The sequence below is a fragment of the Aulonocara stuartgranti genome (genome assembly GCF_965226115.1).
Source record: "Aulonocara stuartgranti genome assembly, chromosome: 11".
NCBI lineage: Eukaryota > Metazoa > Chordata > Actinopteri > Cichliformes > Cichlidae > Aulonocara > Aulonocara stuartgranti.
In genome coordinates, this window is record NC_138947.1 from 879,758 (window position 1) to 899,762 (window position 20,005).

Below are 20,005 nucleotides of genomic sequence, written 5' to 3' on the forward strand. Positions count from 1 at the left end.
CAAAGCTTATTACATGTTTAAACTGTAGAGATACAATAATTTTACTGCTGTAAAATCCACATTTTGTCTTATTTAAAATATAAATCTGATATAATCTGCTTCTTAATGTATGTTCTTTAAAATACAGTGTGTTTTTAATATATTATAATAATGCATAATTATGTGGACATGCATATTAGATCGTTTTTTAGTGAAATATAATCCCTCCAGAAAGGCAGGAAATGCCCGGAAACTTACTTTAAAACGAAATATGTTCCCTAAAACGGTGACAGAGCTACAGACCCATGACAGCCTTACACAGGTAGCCAGCAGCTGTGACCAGCACTACCTGTGCAGTTAATAAAAGGACAGGTAATGTTTGTCGCGCTGTTGCACACACAGCACGCTCGTTTGTTTCAGTTTCAGTTTCTCCTACAGCTCCGGACCGCTAAAAATGCGCGTGCTCTTTGTGAGCTCGTTCCCGTCTCGTAACCAGCGCGTTCTGCCGTCAAGGGCGATCATTGGTTAAATGTGGTCATGTGACTGATGCAAGCCAGATCCTTTTATTTAGCAAAACTGTGATTAATAGTTAAATATTATTGTTGAGGGGCACAGACAGGACTCCGCACGCGCACACACACACATAAAAAAATAAATAAAAATTTTTTTTTTTAAAAAGTTGCCTCAACAAAAGGGCACCTTGGGCACCCATCAGGAAAGGGGCGGGTGCTCAAGCCCCTCCAGCCCCCCCCCCCCCCCCCCCCTCTCTGCACGTGCCTGCCCTGATAAACACGAGGTCCCGTGTAACTTTATTTCATGTAATCACTGACATTACTGTACATCTCTGTAATGAATGTTTTTCTATATTTCTGTCGAAGGGCAGGAGGACGTTGTTTCCATGGCCACACATTTGGGGGGACACAGGCACGTGAACACATATGATCAGTGTTGGTCAAGTTACTTGAAAAATAATAATAATGATAATAATAATAATGGATTGCATTTATAGAGCGCTTTATAATGCCACTATTCATTCACTCTCACATTCACACACTGGTGGAGGCAGCTACAGCTGCAGCCACAGCTGCCCTGGGGCAGACTGACAGAGGCCAGGCTGCCATATCGCGCCATCGGCCCCTCTGGCCAAAAAGAGTAATCACGAAAAAAGTAATCAGTAACTAATCACTGACGCGTTACTGCCCATCTCTGCATATGATATTTCCGCTGTTGCAGGCTGACTTTGGTGGATCACCCAAATATCACCCAGCCCCTCTCAGCGCGTGCACGCTGCTATCAGCTATAATCAGCTGATGTGAAGAAATGAAACTTAAGAAAACACAGAGCGGAGGAGGCGCAGTTAGAGATCCGCGGCGCACTCACACCCAGGATGGGGGTTCAGGGTCTGACCACCTTCTTAGACAACCACCAGAAGATTTACCGGGACGTCCAGTTCGGCAGGAGCCGGCTGGTGATCGATGGATCCAACCTGTACCACTGGCTGTACTTTGAGTCAGGTGAGCAGCTCCGGTCTGAACTCCAGGAGTCTGTTCAGTTTGTGAGCTGCAGGTTTATGCGCACCCTCTTTACTGACGTCATTAAGGTCACTGATTCTGCTGATAAGAAGTATTAGTACTATTACTTAATACTGCTGTTAATACAAACGGACGACCACCGGACAAACGGAGGTGTGACCGGCAAAAAATGTGCGCGTGTGTGTATTATGGTGCGTGCGCGTGTGTTTGTGTTATAGAAGCAAGAATTCGTTTTAAAATTCTTGTTCTAACATACAGAGCATTAAACGGCCGCAGATTATTTATCCAAGCTTCTTCTAAAACACTCTGCGGCTCGTGTCTCCGCGCACAGACTCTGTCGGTTGTTCCTCGAACCCGTCTGAAGACAACAGGGGGCGGAGCCTCCAAGTCTGTGGCACCACGGCTGTGGACCAGTTGATTCTGTGGATTCTTTTTAAAAGCAGTTAAAAACTTTTCTGTTCAAACAAGCCTTTTGTTGATCTACGTGTTTTATATTCTTCACATTTTTAATTTGCATTTAAACCTTTTACCTTGTGTATAATGTCTGTTGAGTGTACTGTTTATTATAATCTTTGTGTACAGCACTTTGTGACTGCCTGTCTGTGAAAAGCGCTTAATAAACTTTACTTACATAGTGCACGCGCGCACGTCTTCCCATGCGCGCACGTGTGATGAATGTTAAAACAGATAAGATTTTAAACGTGTCCGAGTCATTAAACCGCAGAATTATGAAACCTGACCGCTGCTGTTGAGCTCTGCAGATGTTGCTCTGGTGTGTGATCTGGATGTTTGGCTTTCAGCTGTTTTACACTAATGCGTTGCTGTAATAAAGTAAGGGATTACTATTGCAAAAACGGTAATTAGATTACCGTTACTTTCCCGTAGGAACGCTGCGTTACTGCGTTACTAAAACCGTGAGTTTTTTGCGAGAATGTCTCACGACAGTGACGTAAGCGAGTGCAACGTTCGTGACAACAGCTGTGTGCAGATCAACAATGGATCATATATCGAGTGCAGAGAGAGTATGAGCGTGCAGCGTTTAAAGCGTGGAAGTACTGACCTTACTTTGAGTTTGATTCCATAAAAAGTGACAAAAACATTAGTGTCCGCTGTGCGTGGGAAGAAAACTTCTTTTTACAGCGAAAAACCCCTAAACTTCCAACAAGCACCGAGTAGCTACGATGTAATGGGAAACTCACAGAGAAACTCACGGATTCTTCCACTGACCGCGGCACACCTGCACCAGGGTAAACCTCCGCCTGCCCCACTCCTGCTTTACAGGTGAAAATAGAGCAACAGGACCGCTGAGTCTTTGACTTTATTTATTTTCTGCTGTGTTTTACTTGCATCTATTTGAAAGACTGAGTGTAAACACAAAAATATTTTATTTTATGAGCTGGAATGTGCAGAAAATAGGTTTAAATGTTAAACTAATTTCTTCCAGTCAGAGAATGTTGCAGATAATTAAATGTTTGCTTGATGCATAAAGTTAAAAGATTAAAACTAACAAAACAAGTTTTAAAAAGAGACTTTTCCATTTGATTACATTTTGTATGATGGATTATGTAGAAAGTAGAATTGGGCTGAAAGATCTATCGCTTTATTACCTATTCAGGTTGTAAATCGTGTTTTTAAAAAGTAACTAAGTAACTAAGTAATTAATTACTTTTGAAAATAAGTAATCAGTAAAGTAACAGGATTACTTTACTGACTACGTTTTTGGGGAAGTAATCAGTAATTAGTTACTGATTACTTTTTTCAAGTAACTTGACCAACACTGCTCCTAACCAACCACAAAGTCACAGAGTTCAGAGTTTAGTGAGTTACTGACCCAGAATCAGCTGATGGTGCACTAAACTCAAAAACCTTCAGACTGTAGACAGTCACGTTTGATTCAGTCAGATCTGAACCCACAGACTGAGCTCATCAGGGGAGATTACTAAGCTCAGAGATCATTTTCCCAACCTGAGGAGTCGCCCCCTGCTGGAGGCCTAAGTCCCTACAGCTTCACTGTTCAGAACCAGAATCTATAAAAACCACATTACATTTAAATATGTGTAGTATGGAAGCCTTTAAGGTGCTGAGGGAACATCACAGGATCAGTATCTGAAGTACTGGTTTGAGTTCATGCACACTTTCATCACTCAGACGTGCTGAACATTACGCATGTCCTGGATATGTAAAACTACTCGCCTCAGTATTCTTTGACCTTCCTGACATCTTCTCGAGCTTCCTGATGTCACAGCATGGTGACAGCATTTGTTTCAGACAGTTTCTGCTTGATGTCAGTTCAGCATGGTTTGTCGCCACGTGCAAAACTGACTCTTGGAGTCTCTTTGTTGTGTTTGTTTTGGCTGATTCTTCAGGTCTGGACCAGAATCACGGCGGGGAGTATGCTGCCTATGAAAGCCTGATTGAGAGGTTCATCACAGCCCTCAGAACCTGCGAGGTCGATCCTTACATGGTGCTGGACGGAGGCTCGGACCACACCAACAAGAAGCTCGAAACTGTGACAAAAAGGGCAGAGCAGCGGATCGAAAGAGCCCATCGAGCAGCAAAGGACGGGGGTAAGGAAGACATCCGGCCAATTATGACCAAGTGGGTGTTCAGACAGACGCTGACCCGGCTGAAGGTCTCGGTCGCCCAGTGCTTTGGCGAGGCCGACCGGGAGATAGCCGCCCTAGCTGATAAGTGGCAGTGCCCAGTGCTTTCCAACGACAGCGACTTCTACATCTTCAACCTCTCAGCAGGATTGTTGCCCATCTCTTACTTCCAGTGGCAGGATGTAAAGGGGAATGGCTCAAAGAGCTACATCCCTTGTAAGAGGTACTATACCTCCAGCTTCTGCATCTACTTCGAAATCCAGCCCCAGCTCCTGCCCACCTTCGCTGCCCTGGCTGGGAACGACTACGTGAAGCTGCCGAAGTTTATCTGGAGTCGGTTTGCCCCAGACGCCAGTAGGCCTCAGAGCCGCCTGGAGGGCCTGCTGTGCTGGATGAAGGACTTTGAGCAGCCAGAGGACACCTTGAAGGCAGCAGTGGAGCTGATGGGAGGAAAGAGCCAGAACAAGGAGAAGATGCTGCAGAGTTTGTCTGTGGGGATGGAGGAATACAAACTACCTCGCAGCTCGCTGGTGGAGTTCTTCGTCCGTGGGGTTGTTCCTCCGTTCCTAGATGAGGTAATGATTCTCATTCAAGGAAAAATGTCCTTTATTGAGGTCTGTCGTTCCACTGTGGAGACCAAATGTCTTCCAACCTGGAGTGCAGAAGGTCAGTTCTGTTTTCTCATAGAGGCAAAGCTGTGACAGCAGTCATTGGTTTTTGAAGTCTTGCTTTGAAGCCTCAAGAATGCATTTACACAGTGCAATAATGTTTAATTTAGTAAAAACCTAAAACGAGTTACTGATCACATAAACTCATCTAGAAAGTGTTTACAGAGGTAAAGACAGGAAGCCGCTTCCCCCTACAGCTATCGCCACCTGCTGGCTACTGACAAGAATGCAGACATGACGGAGCTCCTCACTGGCCTCACTTTTCAGACCTGGAAACTGTGTCCATCTTTCCTGATGTCTGTGGCTGTTCCCTGATGAAGAACAAGACTCTGTACCATCTGAGTCTTTGACCCTTTGAAGTCAAACACTGTTTTAAGAAGTTTTTAGGTTTATATGTTGAGGACCTAGATCACATGTGAACTCAGGGATGGTTCAAGTTGTGGACGGCTTTTCTCCCCGGACCCAAAGTCTAGAAAAAAGGACTTTGGGTGATTTCTTCTTCTCAGAGACAGAGGTCCTCAGACGGTCTTTAAGTATAACGTGCTGGAAGGGTTCAGTGCTGCAGATGCAGGTGGAAGAGTCTGGAAATGGGAGCAGAACTCAGGACCATGGCTACAAGTTCAAGACTGGAAACAGTCTAAATGTCCATCTGACCATCGTCAGGTCCAAGAAGTTAGTGTTACTGATGGAACTAAGGCAAGCTTCTGTAGGGATCGGGCAAACGAGCCTTCAGATTAGTTCGTGACGATCAGTACATATGTTTTCTGACATATCCTAAACTCAAACGCCATAAATATCAGAATGGTTTTTGTTCTACCAGCATCTGCTCTGATCTTGATGCTTTATAACCAGAGCTGTAAATTTACAGACAGCTACTTTCACCAATTGCTACGAAGATTTCAGATACGAGCAGCAGAAAGGATGTTCCTCTGAAGGGTGTCCAGGCTCAGAGACAGGATGAGCAGTTCAGGCACTCAGGAGGAAAATAGAGCTGCTGGTCCTTTACATCTAAAGGACGTCTGGTTAGGATGTGTCCTGCCTGCTGTGCCTGTGAGCTGGATGTGGATGTGCTGCAGAACATGGGTGGACTGGAGGATTCTCCTAGCTACTGGCAATTACACTAGAAAAAAAAACACTTAAAAAACATCAAAATGTCTTTTTTCCCACCAAAATGACAGTTTTACTCTCCTGAACAAAGGGTTAGGGAGTTGGGACATTTACACCTCAGAGGGTTTGTAAATGTAAATGTTACTTGAGGTAAATGTCTGGTAAAACCTTCGTGTCCTGGTCTCCAGGAGCTCATTGGTCGCATCCCAGATTGGATGCAGCTGTGTGTGATGCAGGCCCGGCTACCCGGGGACACCCTGGACGTACTGCTGCTGCACAGGCTGAGCCTCGGCACCCCCGTGGACCACAAAGACCTGCCCAGTGCTAACTTGACCTCCAGACCTCTCCGCCAGGTGATGTATGGGCTGCTGCTGGGCAAAGAGACGTCATATAAGGTGGAGGAGAGAGACAGGGAGGACCTCCAGCTGAAATTCATCCGAATCAAACCAACCTTCAGTCGAGTGGCTCAGCGGCTCCAGCTGAACTCACTGCATGAGGTGACAGTTTTAGTGGAAATGAACTGCGGTTTGTGTTTTTAATCCTCAGTGCAGCAAGCTAACTTTAATGTCTGTCACAATGTCGTTTCGACTCTTCGTCCGGCTGTCTCGTGGCCCCAGGCGCAGCTCTCTGAACGTCTGGAGGTCTTACTCGAGGCTCTCGGGGTGAAAGAGGAACTTCTGAACGAGCTGCCGCCTCAGCTGCGCCTCCTAGTGGCTGTGACCTGTTACTGGTGGAACAGAGCTCGGCCTCGTCCGGACCTGAAGCTGCTGAAGTCGTTGCTGCTGGGAATGAACCTCAAAGACACATCGCGACTCAGCGCAGGTAGGAAACACAACCAGAGGAGACGTTACCAAAGCCTGCAGTTCCTCTGGTGTCCAGCAGAGGCAGCAGTGAGTCAGTCCCCATAGAGTCCCATGTTAAAACTACAGCAGAAATAAACATGTTTACAGCCTGATACTGTTCTGTTCTCGGACATTCTCTGGACAGTGCTCACCTGTTTAAACTGGATTAAGGCTAAAGGTTTATTAGCAGCAGAGACGTGTGTGTGGACTGTATCATGGATATTATTACCTGTGAAATAATCTCCAGGCTCAGTTCAGTCCAGAAATAACAACCGTGTTAGTCTGTTTTACATTACACGACAAAGAAAGGTTCAAATCTACGATTCTGAAGATAAAATCAGCTTTTAAAACTTTGATTCTTCTGATCTTAGTTTTTATTATTATGTTTAGTTGAAGGTTTTTCTTCTTTCGGTGCTGCAGAAATCTTGTTGGTTTAAAAATGTTTCTAAATAAGTCCCTCTGTGTGTGTGTGTGTGTGTGTGTGTGTGCTTTGCAGTTGTCCAGGCTTGCTGTCATCAGAAGCCTGATGTGGGCGTGGCTCACTCCTTCAGCCAGTGGCAGGTGTGCATGAAGGACAGCATGCACCTGAACCAGCTGCTGGGCCTCCCTCTGCCTGAACCAGACGTCGCACGGTGAGGCGTTCTCTCAAAGCGCTTGTTCACGAGGTCGTTTGTAGGCATGGGGCAGATCAGTGTGCCAAACGTGCATAGGCGTGTTTTTATTATGGCGTGCTGTAGAAACCGTTACATGACTTCTTCTATGTGACGTTTGTGTTTGCGGAGGCTTTAATCAGTACAGTTCTGTACAATCGCTCTACAAGATCAGTGACTCGCAGCTGTTTCACAGTATAAATGTGCATATGCAGGCAGACTCACACAGCTGTGTGTTTGCATGGAAAAGCCTCAATTGGCTCCTGATCCATGGATGGATGGAGCCCCTCCCTCACAGTTTGATGAAAAAGTGGCAGCAAAGAGCGGGGACTGTGTTGTAGAGTTTCAGGAGGTTCTCACATGAGCTCAGAGCGCTCTGGACTCGCCTGCTTAAACCAACATGTTTGTCTGGAAGGAGAAAGAGAGCAGAGCTTAGTTAAAGGCTGGTTTGGACAAATGATCCAGCAGAGCGAACATTCTCCATCTTCTCTTTATGATCTCCAGGTTCTATCAGGGGACGCTGGTCCACCAGCTGGTCCACATGAGGAGGACAGGGAGCAGACTGAAGCGTGTCCTGAAGCCAGATCAGGCCAGTGTGCAGCAGTACCGTGACATGCTGTCAGCCATCCACCGGCTCCGGCCCCGGCCCCGCCAGGGCTCCGAGTTCTCAGAGAGCGAGCAGGCAGAGAGGCGGGCTCTGAACGACCACACCAACCTCAGGCTGTTCCAGCTGGACTACGACGAGGAGACAGAGGCTCGCAGCTTGGCCCGGGCACAGGAAGACCTGCGGCTGGATGATCGGCTGCTGCTGAGAACTCGGTACAAAACCAAGGAGAGAAGGAATCGCTGCAACAAAGTGGAACTGAGCCGGAAGGAGGAGGGCCGAGGCATGGACCTCCTCTGACGGACCGTCGCTGGAACCGCCGTCAGCATCCACTCTGTCTGGCTTCAGCCCACTTTTTTTTAATTTTTTTTTTATAACTTTTTATTTATCATTTTACAGTATGGGAATACAAAACTTAAGGTCAGCATGGGAGACATTCACAGTTCCAGTAATAGCATCTACTTACATCATGGTAATATTCATTTATTCAGTGCAAAGGGGAGTACACAACCCATTTTTCCCAGAGCTTCTTAAATTTCTCGAGCTCGAGTCTAAGGACAAAGGTAAGCCTTTCCATTCCAAAAATTTCTTCCACTATCCCACGCCATTGGGCCGGAGTTGGAGGGTCTGCCTTTAGCCACCTACGGCTTCAGCCCACTTTCTCCTCCCTCTGTTGGCTCCTGTGCTCCAGACTCTTTATGGGACAAATATCTGCTAGTTTTTCCACAATCTGGGTCATTTCAGAGGATTTTACAGCCTTTTATTTGTGATTTTACAGGAAGCATGAATGTAAGTTTAATAAAAGGAACCTCATCAATAAAGATTTAAATGTTTCTGACCCCCAATCTTTTTTTCCTGTCCTGTCTGAAGGATAAGAAAAATGCCCAACAGATTTCTTTTACTGCTCCTGCTATACTGGTCCACTTGATTGTCATATTTATCCAGTCTTTATTATTATTATTATTATTAGTATTATTAGTATTATTAATTTTGATTTTATTTGGAGTTATTACAGGACCGGGCGATGGGAAACAGAAAGAAAGAGGGCAAGAGAGAGAGAGAAGACAGCAGGGAAACCATGGCAACAGCCAACCTCAGCATCAGCAACAGTCAATACTAAACATGAATGTTACTGAGCAGCACACAGGACTGATAACGCACGAGATGTTTGGAGACAGCAGCCAACCCAGACAGTGTGTGTCTGTTTACACCTGTGTGTGTGAGCGCTTGTGTTCATCAGGTTTCTCCATGTAAGTGTCTGATAGTGGGAGTGGGGAGCCATGGCCCCGCCCCCACAGGTCCTTAGGCAGGCATGGAGGAGATCCCCCCAGAGCCCGAGGAGGACCGACTCCCATCCAGGGCCGTCGTCTGTGGCTCTTCTGCGCAGCTGCTGTCTCTGCTGCTATTTTCGGGGACTTCTCATTTTAAGGACAAATTTGCGTCACACTTGGATCAATTCTTGCTTTTTCAGAACGTCTCACCGCGCTCTTCATTTCAGTTTGTTAGAACATCACATTTGTGACAAGTTACTAAACATGTGGACACCAGATGGCGCTCTGCGGTGATCACAGCATCGTAAGTGTTTGTTTGGACCCGTGCAGCTGCAGATCATAAATCAGCTTCTGAAAAACACATCTGGGTGTTTCAGCTTGTTGGAAGTGCGTCGGGCATTTTGCAGTATTTTGGTTGCAGACTGACGTAATATGACGAAGGTTTCAGGCATTTTATGAAACGCACGCGGCGCCCACAGGACATCAGAAGATCTGTCCGGTGGGTTGATTCTCAGGTTCGTGTTTGGCTCGGTGCTCTCGTACTGTCAAGTACTTGTAATCCTTTACAGTTTCTTCTGATTGCTTAAGCACATTTTTTGTAACTATTGGCTAATTTTGCAAAACTCTTCACACAAATAAGAAAACCTGTCACCCAATAATCAAAACATTGTAGTTCTCTTGCAAAAGCAAACACAGCTAGATTAACTCCTCACACCTTCGTAAAAATGGTGTTTCCGTATCAAACAGTACACACAAGCCATCATCTACTAAGCACACAATGCGCCAACTGCACACTGATGGTATGAATAAAAACACATCTGGCTTTTGCTTTCTCTGTGCACAAGGTAGGCTATGTCAGTTTGAGCTCATACTTCTGTCATAGATCCATAAGCATAGAGGGATCCAAACTTCAAGTACTGCTGTTTATTCACACACATCAAAACAAACACAAGTGTTTATTTCCAAGTATAGGATTATTTGCAATCGCCATAATGACTATATGGGTTACTTGGTCTGCAGTGAACATGCTTCCTCTGCCCCAGCATCTGGTCATCTAGCAACTCTGTAAAGTAACAATTTCAGTATTTTTACATCAATGGTATTGGTGTGTTTCTCATTGGCATATGGCAGTGCTACAAATCTTTGTGCGAAGTGACTGTACTCACCGATTCTCATTTCAAGATGTCCTTATGGTGCTTGCTACAGTGTAGCGGCTCGAGTTAGGCTGGACCCGTTGGCCAGCTACCCTCAGGGTCATTCCACGGTTGATGACATGGTCCACTATTGTAGCTCTGATGTCATCAGCAATTCTATTTCTTACTCTTCCTACCCTTCCTCTCCCCCCTCCTCATCTTCCTCTCCTCCCCCCTCGTCTTCCTCTTGCTCCTCCTTGTCCTTGTCGTCCTCTTCATCCTACTTCTTCACCTCCACGTCCTCTTCCTCGGCTTCCTCTACTTCTCACTCTTTCTGCTCCCTCCATTGTACTCCGCACACACAGCTTACCTGTATTATAGTGCTTAGGCTGATTGCAAAGTGAACTAATTATCTAAGAAAGTTTTGACATGTGAAAGTGTGCCAGACAGTTGGCAAATTAGTGTTAATGATAGCCATACATGTGTATACTTTTGCTAGGAGTGTGTTGGAAATTTGGTAATTGAGTGTTGTGCAGTGAATTGTGCCTACAGTTTTGCAAAGTGTGTGTTACAAAATTGCAAACTGAGTGCAAAGCAGTTTTTGTGCTTTTAGTTTTGCAAACTCAGTGAGTGGTTTTGCTATAAGTCTGAATAGTTTTAGAGATTGTGCTACAGGAATCACAGTTAGGGTTTAAGCATTCAGAAAAAACTGTAATAACAGCCATAACCTTAGGGAAAGATTTAGTATTCAAAAACACTTAAAGTCCATAAAGCAGACGCACTGATTCTGCAGAATCCTAAACAGACATTACCTGATTCATGAATCATCCCTTTAGTGTCACAGCTGGAAACAGCTGGATAGTTTTATATCTAATAAAATATAAAGAAATGAACATTTTCAAATCAGCGGTTTGCAGAACAAAGAACAAAAATTTCCACACGAATCCTAGAAAGTAGCAGAAAGGACATAAAAACTGTACTGCAGTGCATAAATGTACAGCACTCCTCGCCTCTGTGCACGTTGATCTGAGCGTGCTCAGCTGCGTGCGTGAACGACGCTCTGCTCGTGTTTCCATTAAAGAAAAATCGATTCGATTTTAGCAAAGAGTGTGAAATTCAGAGCAAACAGAAGCAACAGTGTGAAGACAAAGAGTTTGTCTGCGTTTGCTCTCTCCGGCCGTCACGTCGTCTAAAACAAGTCCTTAAAGCAGCCGACTCTGGTTGTGAAACAATAATCACAATAACTGATGATTTAATTTATTTTTTACCTGAAAACAAAGAAAAAAATCATTTTTATGAGGTTAAATTTGAAATGGAATAAAATAAATTGTGTCAAAAATGTTTGAATTAAGTTTTAATTAAAAGTGGGGAAAAATCCACTTCATATTAATCAAGTATCAATCAAACCAGATGGGGACATTTTTGACCCCTGAGGACCACAGCTGTGATTATGTGCTGCCATTTAAAATTTATAAACGCTTCAAAAAAACCTTTCTCACTAAAGTTCAACATACAGCACTCTGTAGTTGGACAAATAGTAAAATTTATCTAAACAATTAAATATTTTATTGTGTCATTTTGTTTTCACTCAAAATCAAAGTATGCTTTATGTAAACAAGGTCTGGTGGCCATAGAACAAATAATGTAGGGTAAATTTTGTGTTAATGTGTTGGTCTTAAGTTAAACTAAGGTGTAACACTGAATTGATTGACAATTTATACTTTATACTTTAAAAAACACTCGAAGTGGGGACATTTTTGACCCCTGAGGACCACAGGTGTATGGAAATCGGGAGGACATTATGAGGGTTAAAGAAGCTTCTTTATAGAGCCCGAGAAGTGAAAACACATGAAGGTAACTGCATGTAGTGGCTTCTCCTTCCTTAAGTAGTCGTTCTGAATACTGACTTGTAAATGAGGTGGTAGGAACAGACGTGCTTTTCCAGCATAAACCTCGTGTGCAGAGATGTGTTGTTCGAAATGAGCTCATGGAAGCTGCTATGATTTCATTACAATGTGTAAGTGTGTCTGAATAAACACAAAATAACCAAAGTTAAAGATGAATTTCACAGTAACATCACAGTGAATGATCCAGGCTGCGATTACTGTTTCACGCAAATCTGGCTGCGCTCTGCACAAGACAGACGTTAGAAAACAAAGAACTCAAGCAGCTTGTTTGTTGGCGGTGGTTCATCACCTCGAGGTGCTCCAGCTTCCTCCCACAGTCCAAACACATGCATGGAGTTTCATTTGGCCCCCAGCCCTCCTCCTCCCCCTGCAGTGGGGATGCCATAATCTGCAGTTTGTTCTGTTAAAGGAAGCTTTTTCCGTGCTCTCAGTCTGAAGTGTTTACAGCAGCTGTTCAACATCACACTGCTGGAATAAAAACTACTTCCTGTTGAGTTTCCTCTGCACGCAGAACGCTGTGTGCGCTCACGATTGTGATCCAGATGAACTGACGCGTGCTTCTTCATCATCAATGTGCTTTGCTACGGGATCCGTGGGTACCTCAGTACAGTGATGCATGGAGGCAACTTTACTGCAGCCACAGAAATCCTAAACTGGGAGAAAGAAAGCGACACCGCTTATTATTATTATTATTATTATCATTATTATTATTATCAATACAAATCAGACAAAAACAGATGCAGCAGGATCACAAACAGACACATGTTGGCTACATGTTGATGCTAAATGACTAAAATCACACGTGCAACACTTTCTACATATTTGACAACAGAAGAAGAACACAAACAAAGTTGGAATGTATTTTTAATTATTTTAAATTTTTATTTTATGCCAAATTAGATATTTTGCATAATCAAGCACCAAATCACAAAGTCTCCTCCCTGTTTGTACTGTAAGGTCAAAACCCTACAGTACTACAGAGAACCCCAACAATCAAACGATCCCCCTCTGAGCAAGCACGAGGCGACTGTGGGGAAGAAAAACTCCCTTTTAACAGGAAGAAACTTCCAACGGAACCGGGCTCAGAAGGGACGGCCATCCGCTGCGACCGGTTGGGGGGGATGGAAATCAAAAAGGAGACGAGATGGCGTGAACTACAGTTGTTAGAATTTGGATTTGGTGCTAAAATTCTGCTTCAAGATGTTAAAAGAAGCAGGGCGGCGGGGAAAAGCCAGGATGGTCATTTCAATCATCTCTGGCTTCAGTGAACCACCTGAAGGGTTTTCGCAGAGTTTTTCCCAACGCTGAAAAAAACCTGGAAATTTTGGACTTTTTGGGAGGACCGGGGATGACTCCGAGGCGCATTTTTAGATGCTTTGTCAGAACCTCATCAAAAGACGCATCCTTTGCCATCGCAGCCTTTAACACAGTGTCTGGGGAGCCAAACTCCTTGATGAGGCATTTGGTCATTTTCTTGATGAACTTTTTCTTGTCCTTCATCAGACTTGTGACGGACTCTGTGCTGCTGAGTTCAGGCTGCATCAGATCTCTCAGACGCTTGAGGATCGCGTCAGGTTCTTTTGTAGTACATGCTGCACTGGCAAAAAAGTGTTGAGTTTCAGGGTTAGATTTTCTGATGACTCTCATCATGAGGAGAACGGCGAGGTCACTGGAAATTTTCTCAGCATCAGAAGATGACGCTGATACAGACCTCATCTCTGACATGTCAGAGGAATCCTTGGGTGAGCCTGAAACACTGGCAGAGCGTTTTTGTGGGGAAATGCTCCCAGACTTTGGTGTCTGATCAGGTGTCTGATCAGGTGACTGATCAGGTGACTGAAAAGGTACCACAGAGCATCTTTCTGGGGTAATGCTCCCAGACTTTGGTGACTGATCAGGTGTCTGATCAGGTACCCGAGAGCATGTTTCTGGGGTACTGCTCCCAGACTTTGGTGACTGATCAGGTGACTGATCAGGTGACTGAAAAGGTACCAGAGAGCATTTTTCTGGGGTACTGCTCCCAGACTTTGGTGTTACAGGTGTCGGAACAGATTCTCTTCCACTTCCATCTGAATCTGTGCTGGTTTCCTTTGTTGGGATCTTCGTTCTTTTAATAATGTTCTGGATTTCTTCCACAGCCACAGAAATTTTGTCCTCAATCAGGTGATCTTCGTCTTCGTTCTCCACCCAGAGTAAAAGTTTTTGTACAAACTTTTCTACTGCGTCTTCTACGAGCACATAGAGGACTTCAGCAGAAAAGGGAGGCTTGGATCCATGTGCTGGTTGTGGAGTCCTGCAGATGACGGTGTCAGACAGGGATCTACCCATTACAGGTTCGGGGACTTGATACAGTCGATCCGTCATAAGTAGATCAAACATTTTTGCCGTTAACTCCACAGTGAAATCTCTGGTTGCTCCACCAGTTCTAAAGTTTTCCACTGTTTTGTGGATGCTGAAGAGTTTTTCTTCCTTTGTTAATTTCTCATACAACTGATTAACGTCTGATCTAATCGCGTCGAAGTCGACGGGAGAGGAGCGTATGTAACGGAGCAGTGTGTTTCGGCTGGAAACCGTACTGTTATCAGAGGGCACCGTGTCACCTTTGGGGTCCTTGCAAATGTTTTTCAGACAAACAAGAAATTTTCTGTTTGCCTTTATTACTTTTCTCAGGTCTTTTTTCGTTGTTTCAAATTGTTTTCTGGCAAACATGGAAAAGCGCTGTTTGCGTGCTTTGAGCCGGGAGTGAGAGGTGGATTGCAAACATCTGGAGAAGAAGTCTCTCAGCTTGTTGGTAATTAATCCTGCATTAAAGGCAGGACTCCTCTCACAGGGCTCTTCGCTGCTTACATCCATGTCGCCAATGATCTCATTTACGATGTCAGCTGCAACCACTTCTACTGGGGTTGCAGCCCGGAAACTTTGGCTTCCTGCGGCTCGTTTTGTTTCGTCCTTTTCTGTTAGAGTTTCTTCCTCATCTTCATCTGTCATCTCTCCATCTGAGCTCCTTGATGACAGAATCACAGAAATCTCTTTGATTGCTGATTGCACGGACATCTTTGAATCCGTACTTTCTGTACCGGAATCAGAGCCGCTCGACAGCTCACGCGCGTGCCTTTTAAGGCACGAGGCAGCGTGGCAAACCATGCGGTGCAGCTTTTTAATATCACTACATTTGCCGCTGACATAAACGGCGGGGTCTTGCGGGAGATCGGGGCTTTCTCTAACGAGTTTGACCGTTGAGCTGACCTTTTCGGAGATCTCTTCCTCAACCATCCGTGTCAGCTCGTCAGTGCTCTCAGGTCGCTGTTCCAGGACGTTAAGAGCGCCGGCGATGGCAGCTGAGATGGAGTCTCCGAGGGACGGGCTTATTTTCCCCGCACCTAAAGGCTCCGGATCTTCCTTCATCATGCGATCCTGAATAACAGGAAGGGCATTTTTGAGGATTCTGCTAGAGGCGGTCTGAATGATTTCACAAATCATATCAGCGAGCACCGCTCGGACGCCTGAGTCGCATGTGCCACTTTCTATCATGCTCCACTCAGCTCCAGAGAGCCTTTGGAAGCACCTGTTGAAAGGTGGCATAATCTGGTCTGGTGTGACCACGACTGTATTTTCGTTTTCGCTGCGTGTTGACATGGTTGTATCGCACATTAGATTTTCTGGGTTTGAGAGAACAGCTGGATAATTTCCTTGTTGGGAGAACGCCGACTGTTGAACATTTGCAAACAGGTGAGCAGTGATGTTTCTGTGTGAGCGCTCCTATTTAAAGCTTTCCCTGCCTGTGACGTGGCTGTGACGATCAAAGCAGAAGCTGATTCCTTTGATCTGCCAGTGACGCCACACAGAACGCACGAGCGCACGGATAGAAGCCGCGCCCTCACCATATCCCAGGATTCACTGCGAGTCAGCGGTTGAAGAAAAATGGCGGACGGCCGAAGTGAAGCGCAGAAATACCGTCTTCAAAGTGAGCGCGGCGCTTTTGTCCCACTGCAAATATACCGCGGAACAAATGTTAGCATAATGAAAAGTCTTAAAGTCGCATTTAGCGACCCTTCGGCTAAGTTACGTGACGTTAGTGAGGTCGCGTTTAACGCGCTCTTTCTCCGTTAGTTCGTTCAGGTTTCTGCCGAAGCTCCGTCTGTTTGTCGCCGTGAAGCCAAACGTACTTAAACGGTTCAGGAAACACCGAGCAGACGGTTGAGCAAATATGTGGCCCGCGAACTGCGGTGAGGACGCAGACTCAAGCATGCTGTGCTGCAGTTTGTCCTTAAAGAGCTCTCATCCTGTTTAAAGCGCTAACAATGAGACAGACAGTAGATGGAGAAGTCCTCCTGCTGTTTCCTGCTGTTGTTGTCAGGCTTATATCAAACAACCCGAGTCTGTCACCTTTGTTATAAAGACCAACACTCTGCAGGATCCTGTTTCTCTCTGATTCAAACACATAAAGTGTGTCTTTGTGACGATAAGAGGAAACGGTGTTTTCATCCTGCAAGTTCACACAGATTTGATAAACTTCTGCTGCTTTTGTTGCTGACTGCTGTGGTTGATTTCCTTCTGCAAGTGTCCAGAGTCAGAAGAGCCTGAGAAGGTGAGAGGAGACGGAGGCTCTCCACCCCTGATGAGACACCAGGACAGATCCAGGACAGTGTGAGGAGGAGGAAGAGGAGCCAGCAGCAGCTGAGAGATGCAGAGGAGAGCAGACAGCTCTCTGTAGTTGAGGGACTGCTAAAAACACTGAAAACACTTTTATATTTGCTTCCTGTATCTGCAGAAGCATCTCCAACACAACCTGTAACAGCTGCATACAGGAACCACTCACTGCTGTTTGTCCTGCAGGATCTGAGAGGGAACCAAGGAAAAATAAGGGAACCACAGACAACTTTGATAATGCTTTGATTTATCCAGAATATATGTAGTTCAAATGTTGTTTTCATCAGTGGGATTGTGCTGGTTTCAGTGGGGAAAGTGTGCAGCTCATTTAGACACAAAGTTGTCCCTTCATAAGATAAGATAAGATAACCTTTATTAGTCCCACACGTGGGAAATTTGTAAAGTGTGTCAGTATTTTCTAAAGATGTTTCTGTATCATCTCTCTGCTGTTAGAGCCTCCAAACATCAGCCTGCTTATGCTCTCACATCTGCAACATCTGAAGTAAATTATGCTGCACAGTTTTGTCATCAATAAGAGAAGATTTACTGCATCAGTTTGTCTTCATTTCATCTGAAACACACACGGATCAAATCTCTGACTTTATTTTTGGGATATTGCCCTTAAATGTAACTAAAGCTTTCACACAGGGCTCGTAAATGATATGAAATAGAAACAAATACCTTGAATTTTGACTGAAATGTCATATTTGATTCCACCACTGAGCTTTCTTTGTGCAGAATCAGAATGGGTTTTATTTCCAAATGTTGAGCAGCTTTACAACATTAGCAAATTGCTGCTTAGTGCAAAACATACTGTCAGACAACGCTGAAAGAAAGCAAAACTGAAAAGTGCTCAGTAGATATATACATGATAGCAGGTGGTGCTCAGTGCAAGCATGGAGTGATGCAGTGAACAGTGTAGGCTCACTGTGTTCTGTATCTAGTAAATATCAATGATGTCACTCCTGATACGTTTGTACCATCAAACTGAAATGAGACTAGTGTCAGCAGCTACACTAGCAAACTGTTTTACTAAGCTTAGCATCATTGTTGTCTACGGCGACTCAGCGCATGGCTGTAATGTTCTCTCACGCAGCTAAAACGACAGTTTTCACATAGAAAACAGTTTAACTCAGAACTGGGTGCTTTTGTGTTGAATCGTTTTCATGATGTCTGTTTGTCGGCTGCGCTCGCACAGGATGGAAATACAGGTTTAAAAAGACCTCGAGTCCTTTTTCATGTACTCGTGGTGGCTGCAACTACTCAAACCTTCAAAACACAAAACTAGAATGTTGCCAACTGGTTGTTAAAGAGAATAATCCAAAGCAGACTTCAGGTTTACCCTAATTTCTGATCTTCTCTTGATCTTACACATCATCAGATATGAGACCGAGTGCTCTGTCATGTGGATAGTCAAGTTTTCTGAGTCCTAACGAAGGAAATCTAAAGGTTTCCATCGAATGAAACTAAAGACTGAAAATAAATAGAGGAGCGCTCTCTCCTTCCTCGGCACCGCCGGCGTCGAGCAGAACAGACCCACGCTGACTCCCGGCAAAGGTGGACTTCTCCGTCACCACGGGCAACGAGCTGGCATCCGGCTGCCGTGGCAACACCGTTCACTGGCAACACCGTTCACCGTGTGATCACTGCAACAGGTATGTCTTGTATCAACATGACCACCTGCAGCACATCCAATAATGATATTTAACCAAGTTTATTTTTTGCATTTCTTGGTATTTCTTTGTGAAGCACTTCGTGATCTTCGCATCGTGAGGCGCTACACAAACCACATTTTATTTACTTTCAGTGAAATTTAGTGGTGACTTTAAAATCAGTGCATTTTATTTGTCTGTGACTGAGCCTCCATCTTTGGGAGTGGTGCTGTGTGAGACTCTCAAAGCACGTTTTGCACTTTTAGAGGAGATGCACTAAAACTGTAACATCATTAAAAAGACGCTGAAGCCAAACAAACAAAGAACAAAATAAAAACTGTTTGTTCTCTATGATTGGAACTGACATGTGAAATGTGTCGGGTTGTGTCGTCATCATCACTGATTTGTTTGGAGGAGTCGAGCTTGAACGCTCTTTTGTCCCAATTCTAATAATGACAACATTATTCAAATAAGACTGAAGTGGTCGGGCAGAGAATCAGCGCTGTATCCATGCAAACACATGCACAGCAAGCAAACCTCGGCCTTGGATTCAAATGAAGACGCAAACATTTCCAAGTGCGTCCATCTTTGCTGATGATGCAGCAGACACGCTGACCTCCAGTCAGGAGGAGGAGCATGTTCTTCCTCTCACAGACACTGAAGCCTGAAACCGAACAAAACATATAAAATCAGAACAGTAGATAAAATCAGTAGTTAAAATGTAAGTTTTGAAATTTAAGCTTAAAGTGTGGATTTGGTGCTTTATTCAAATGCAGCTGAGAACAGGTGAGTCTTCAACCTGGATTTAAATAAACTGAGTGTTTCAGCTGATCTGAGGCTTTCTGGGAGTTTGTTCCAGATATAAGGAGCATAAAAGCTGAATGCAGCTTCTCCGTGTCTGGTTCTGACTCTGGGAACTGATAAAAGACCGGATCCAGATGACCTGAGGGATCTGGAAGGTTCATACTGGGTCAGGAGGTCATTGATGTATTTTGGTCCTAAACCATTCAGAGCTTTATAGACCAGCATCAGAACTTTAAAGTCTATCCTCTGACGGACAGGCAGCCAGTGTAAGGACCTCAGAGCTGGACTGATGTGGTCCACTTTTTTGGTCTTAGTGAGGACTCGAGCAGCAGAGTTCTGAATGAGCTGTAGTTGTCTGACTGATTTTTTAGGTAGACCTGTAAAGATGCTGTTACAGTAATCAAGCCTACTAAAGATGAATGCATGGACTAGTTTTTCCAGGTCCTGTTGAGACATCAGATCTTTTATCCTTGATATATTCTTGAGGTGATAGTAAGCTGACTTTGTTATTGTCTTAATGTGTTTTTCTAAGTTTAGGTCTGCATCCATCACTACACCCACATTTCTCGCCTGGTTTGTGGTTTTTAGATGCATAGATTGAAG

The 20,005-nt window shown here is 44.6% G+C and overlaps 1 protein-coding gene and 1 long non-coding RNA gene across 2 annotated transcripts; both read left to right on the forward strand.

The window, feature by feature from the left end:
• The first annotated feature begins 1,235 nt into the window (after nt 1-1,235).
• On the forward strand, nt 1,236-8,830 carry aste1a (asteroid homolog 1a). Its single transcript, XM_082550474.1, has 6 exons — nt 1,236-1,493; nt 3,878-4,689; nt 6,078-6,386; nt 6,507-6,711; nt 7,228-7,363; nt 7,886-8,830. Exons 1-6 carry the CDS (start codon nt 1,367-1,369, stop codon nt 8,283-8,285), a joined length of 1,989 nt encoding a protein of 662 aa, XP_082406600.1. The 5' UTR covers nt 1,236-1,366; the 3' UTR covers nt 8,286-8,830.
• A 7,203-nt stretch (nt 8,831-16,033) lies between these two features.
• Nucleotides 16,034-17,639, forward strand: LOC309716943. The gene is made up of 2 exons (XR_014279591.1): nt 16,034-16,260; nt 16,858-17,639. It is a non-coding gene; the product is annotated as an uncharacterized lncRNA (long non-coding RNA).
• The last annotated feature ends 2,366 nt before the right edge of the window (nt 17,640-20,005 follow it).

Coding starts and splice junctions, on each gene's coding strand:
- aste1a (XM_082550474.1), top strand. CDS start 1,367: ATGGGGGTTCAGGGTCTGACCACCTTCTTAGACAACCACCAGAAGATT. Junction 6,387..6,506: donor AGCTGAACTCACTGCATGAG/GTGACAGTTTTA, acceptor TCGTGGCCCCAG/GCGCAGCTCTCTGAACGTCT. Junction 7,364..7,885: donor CCTGAACCAGACGTCGCACG/GTGAGGCGTTCT, acceptor TATGATCTCCAG/GTTCTATCAGGGGACGCTGG.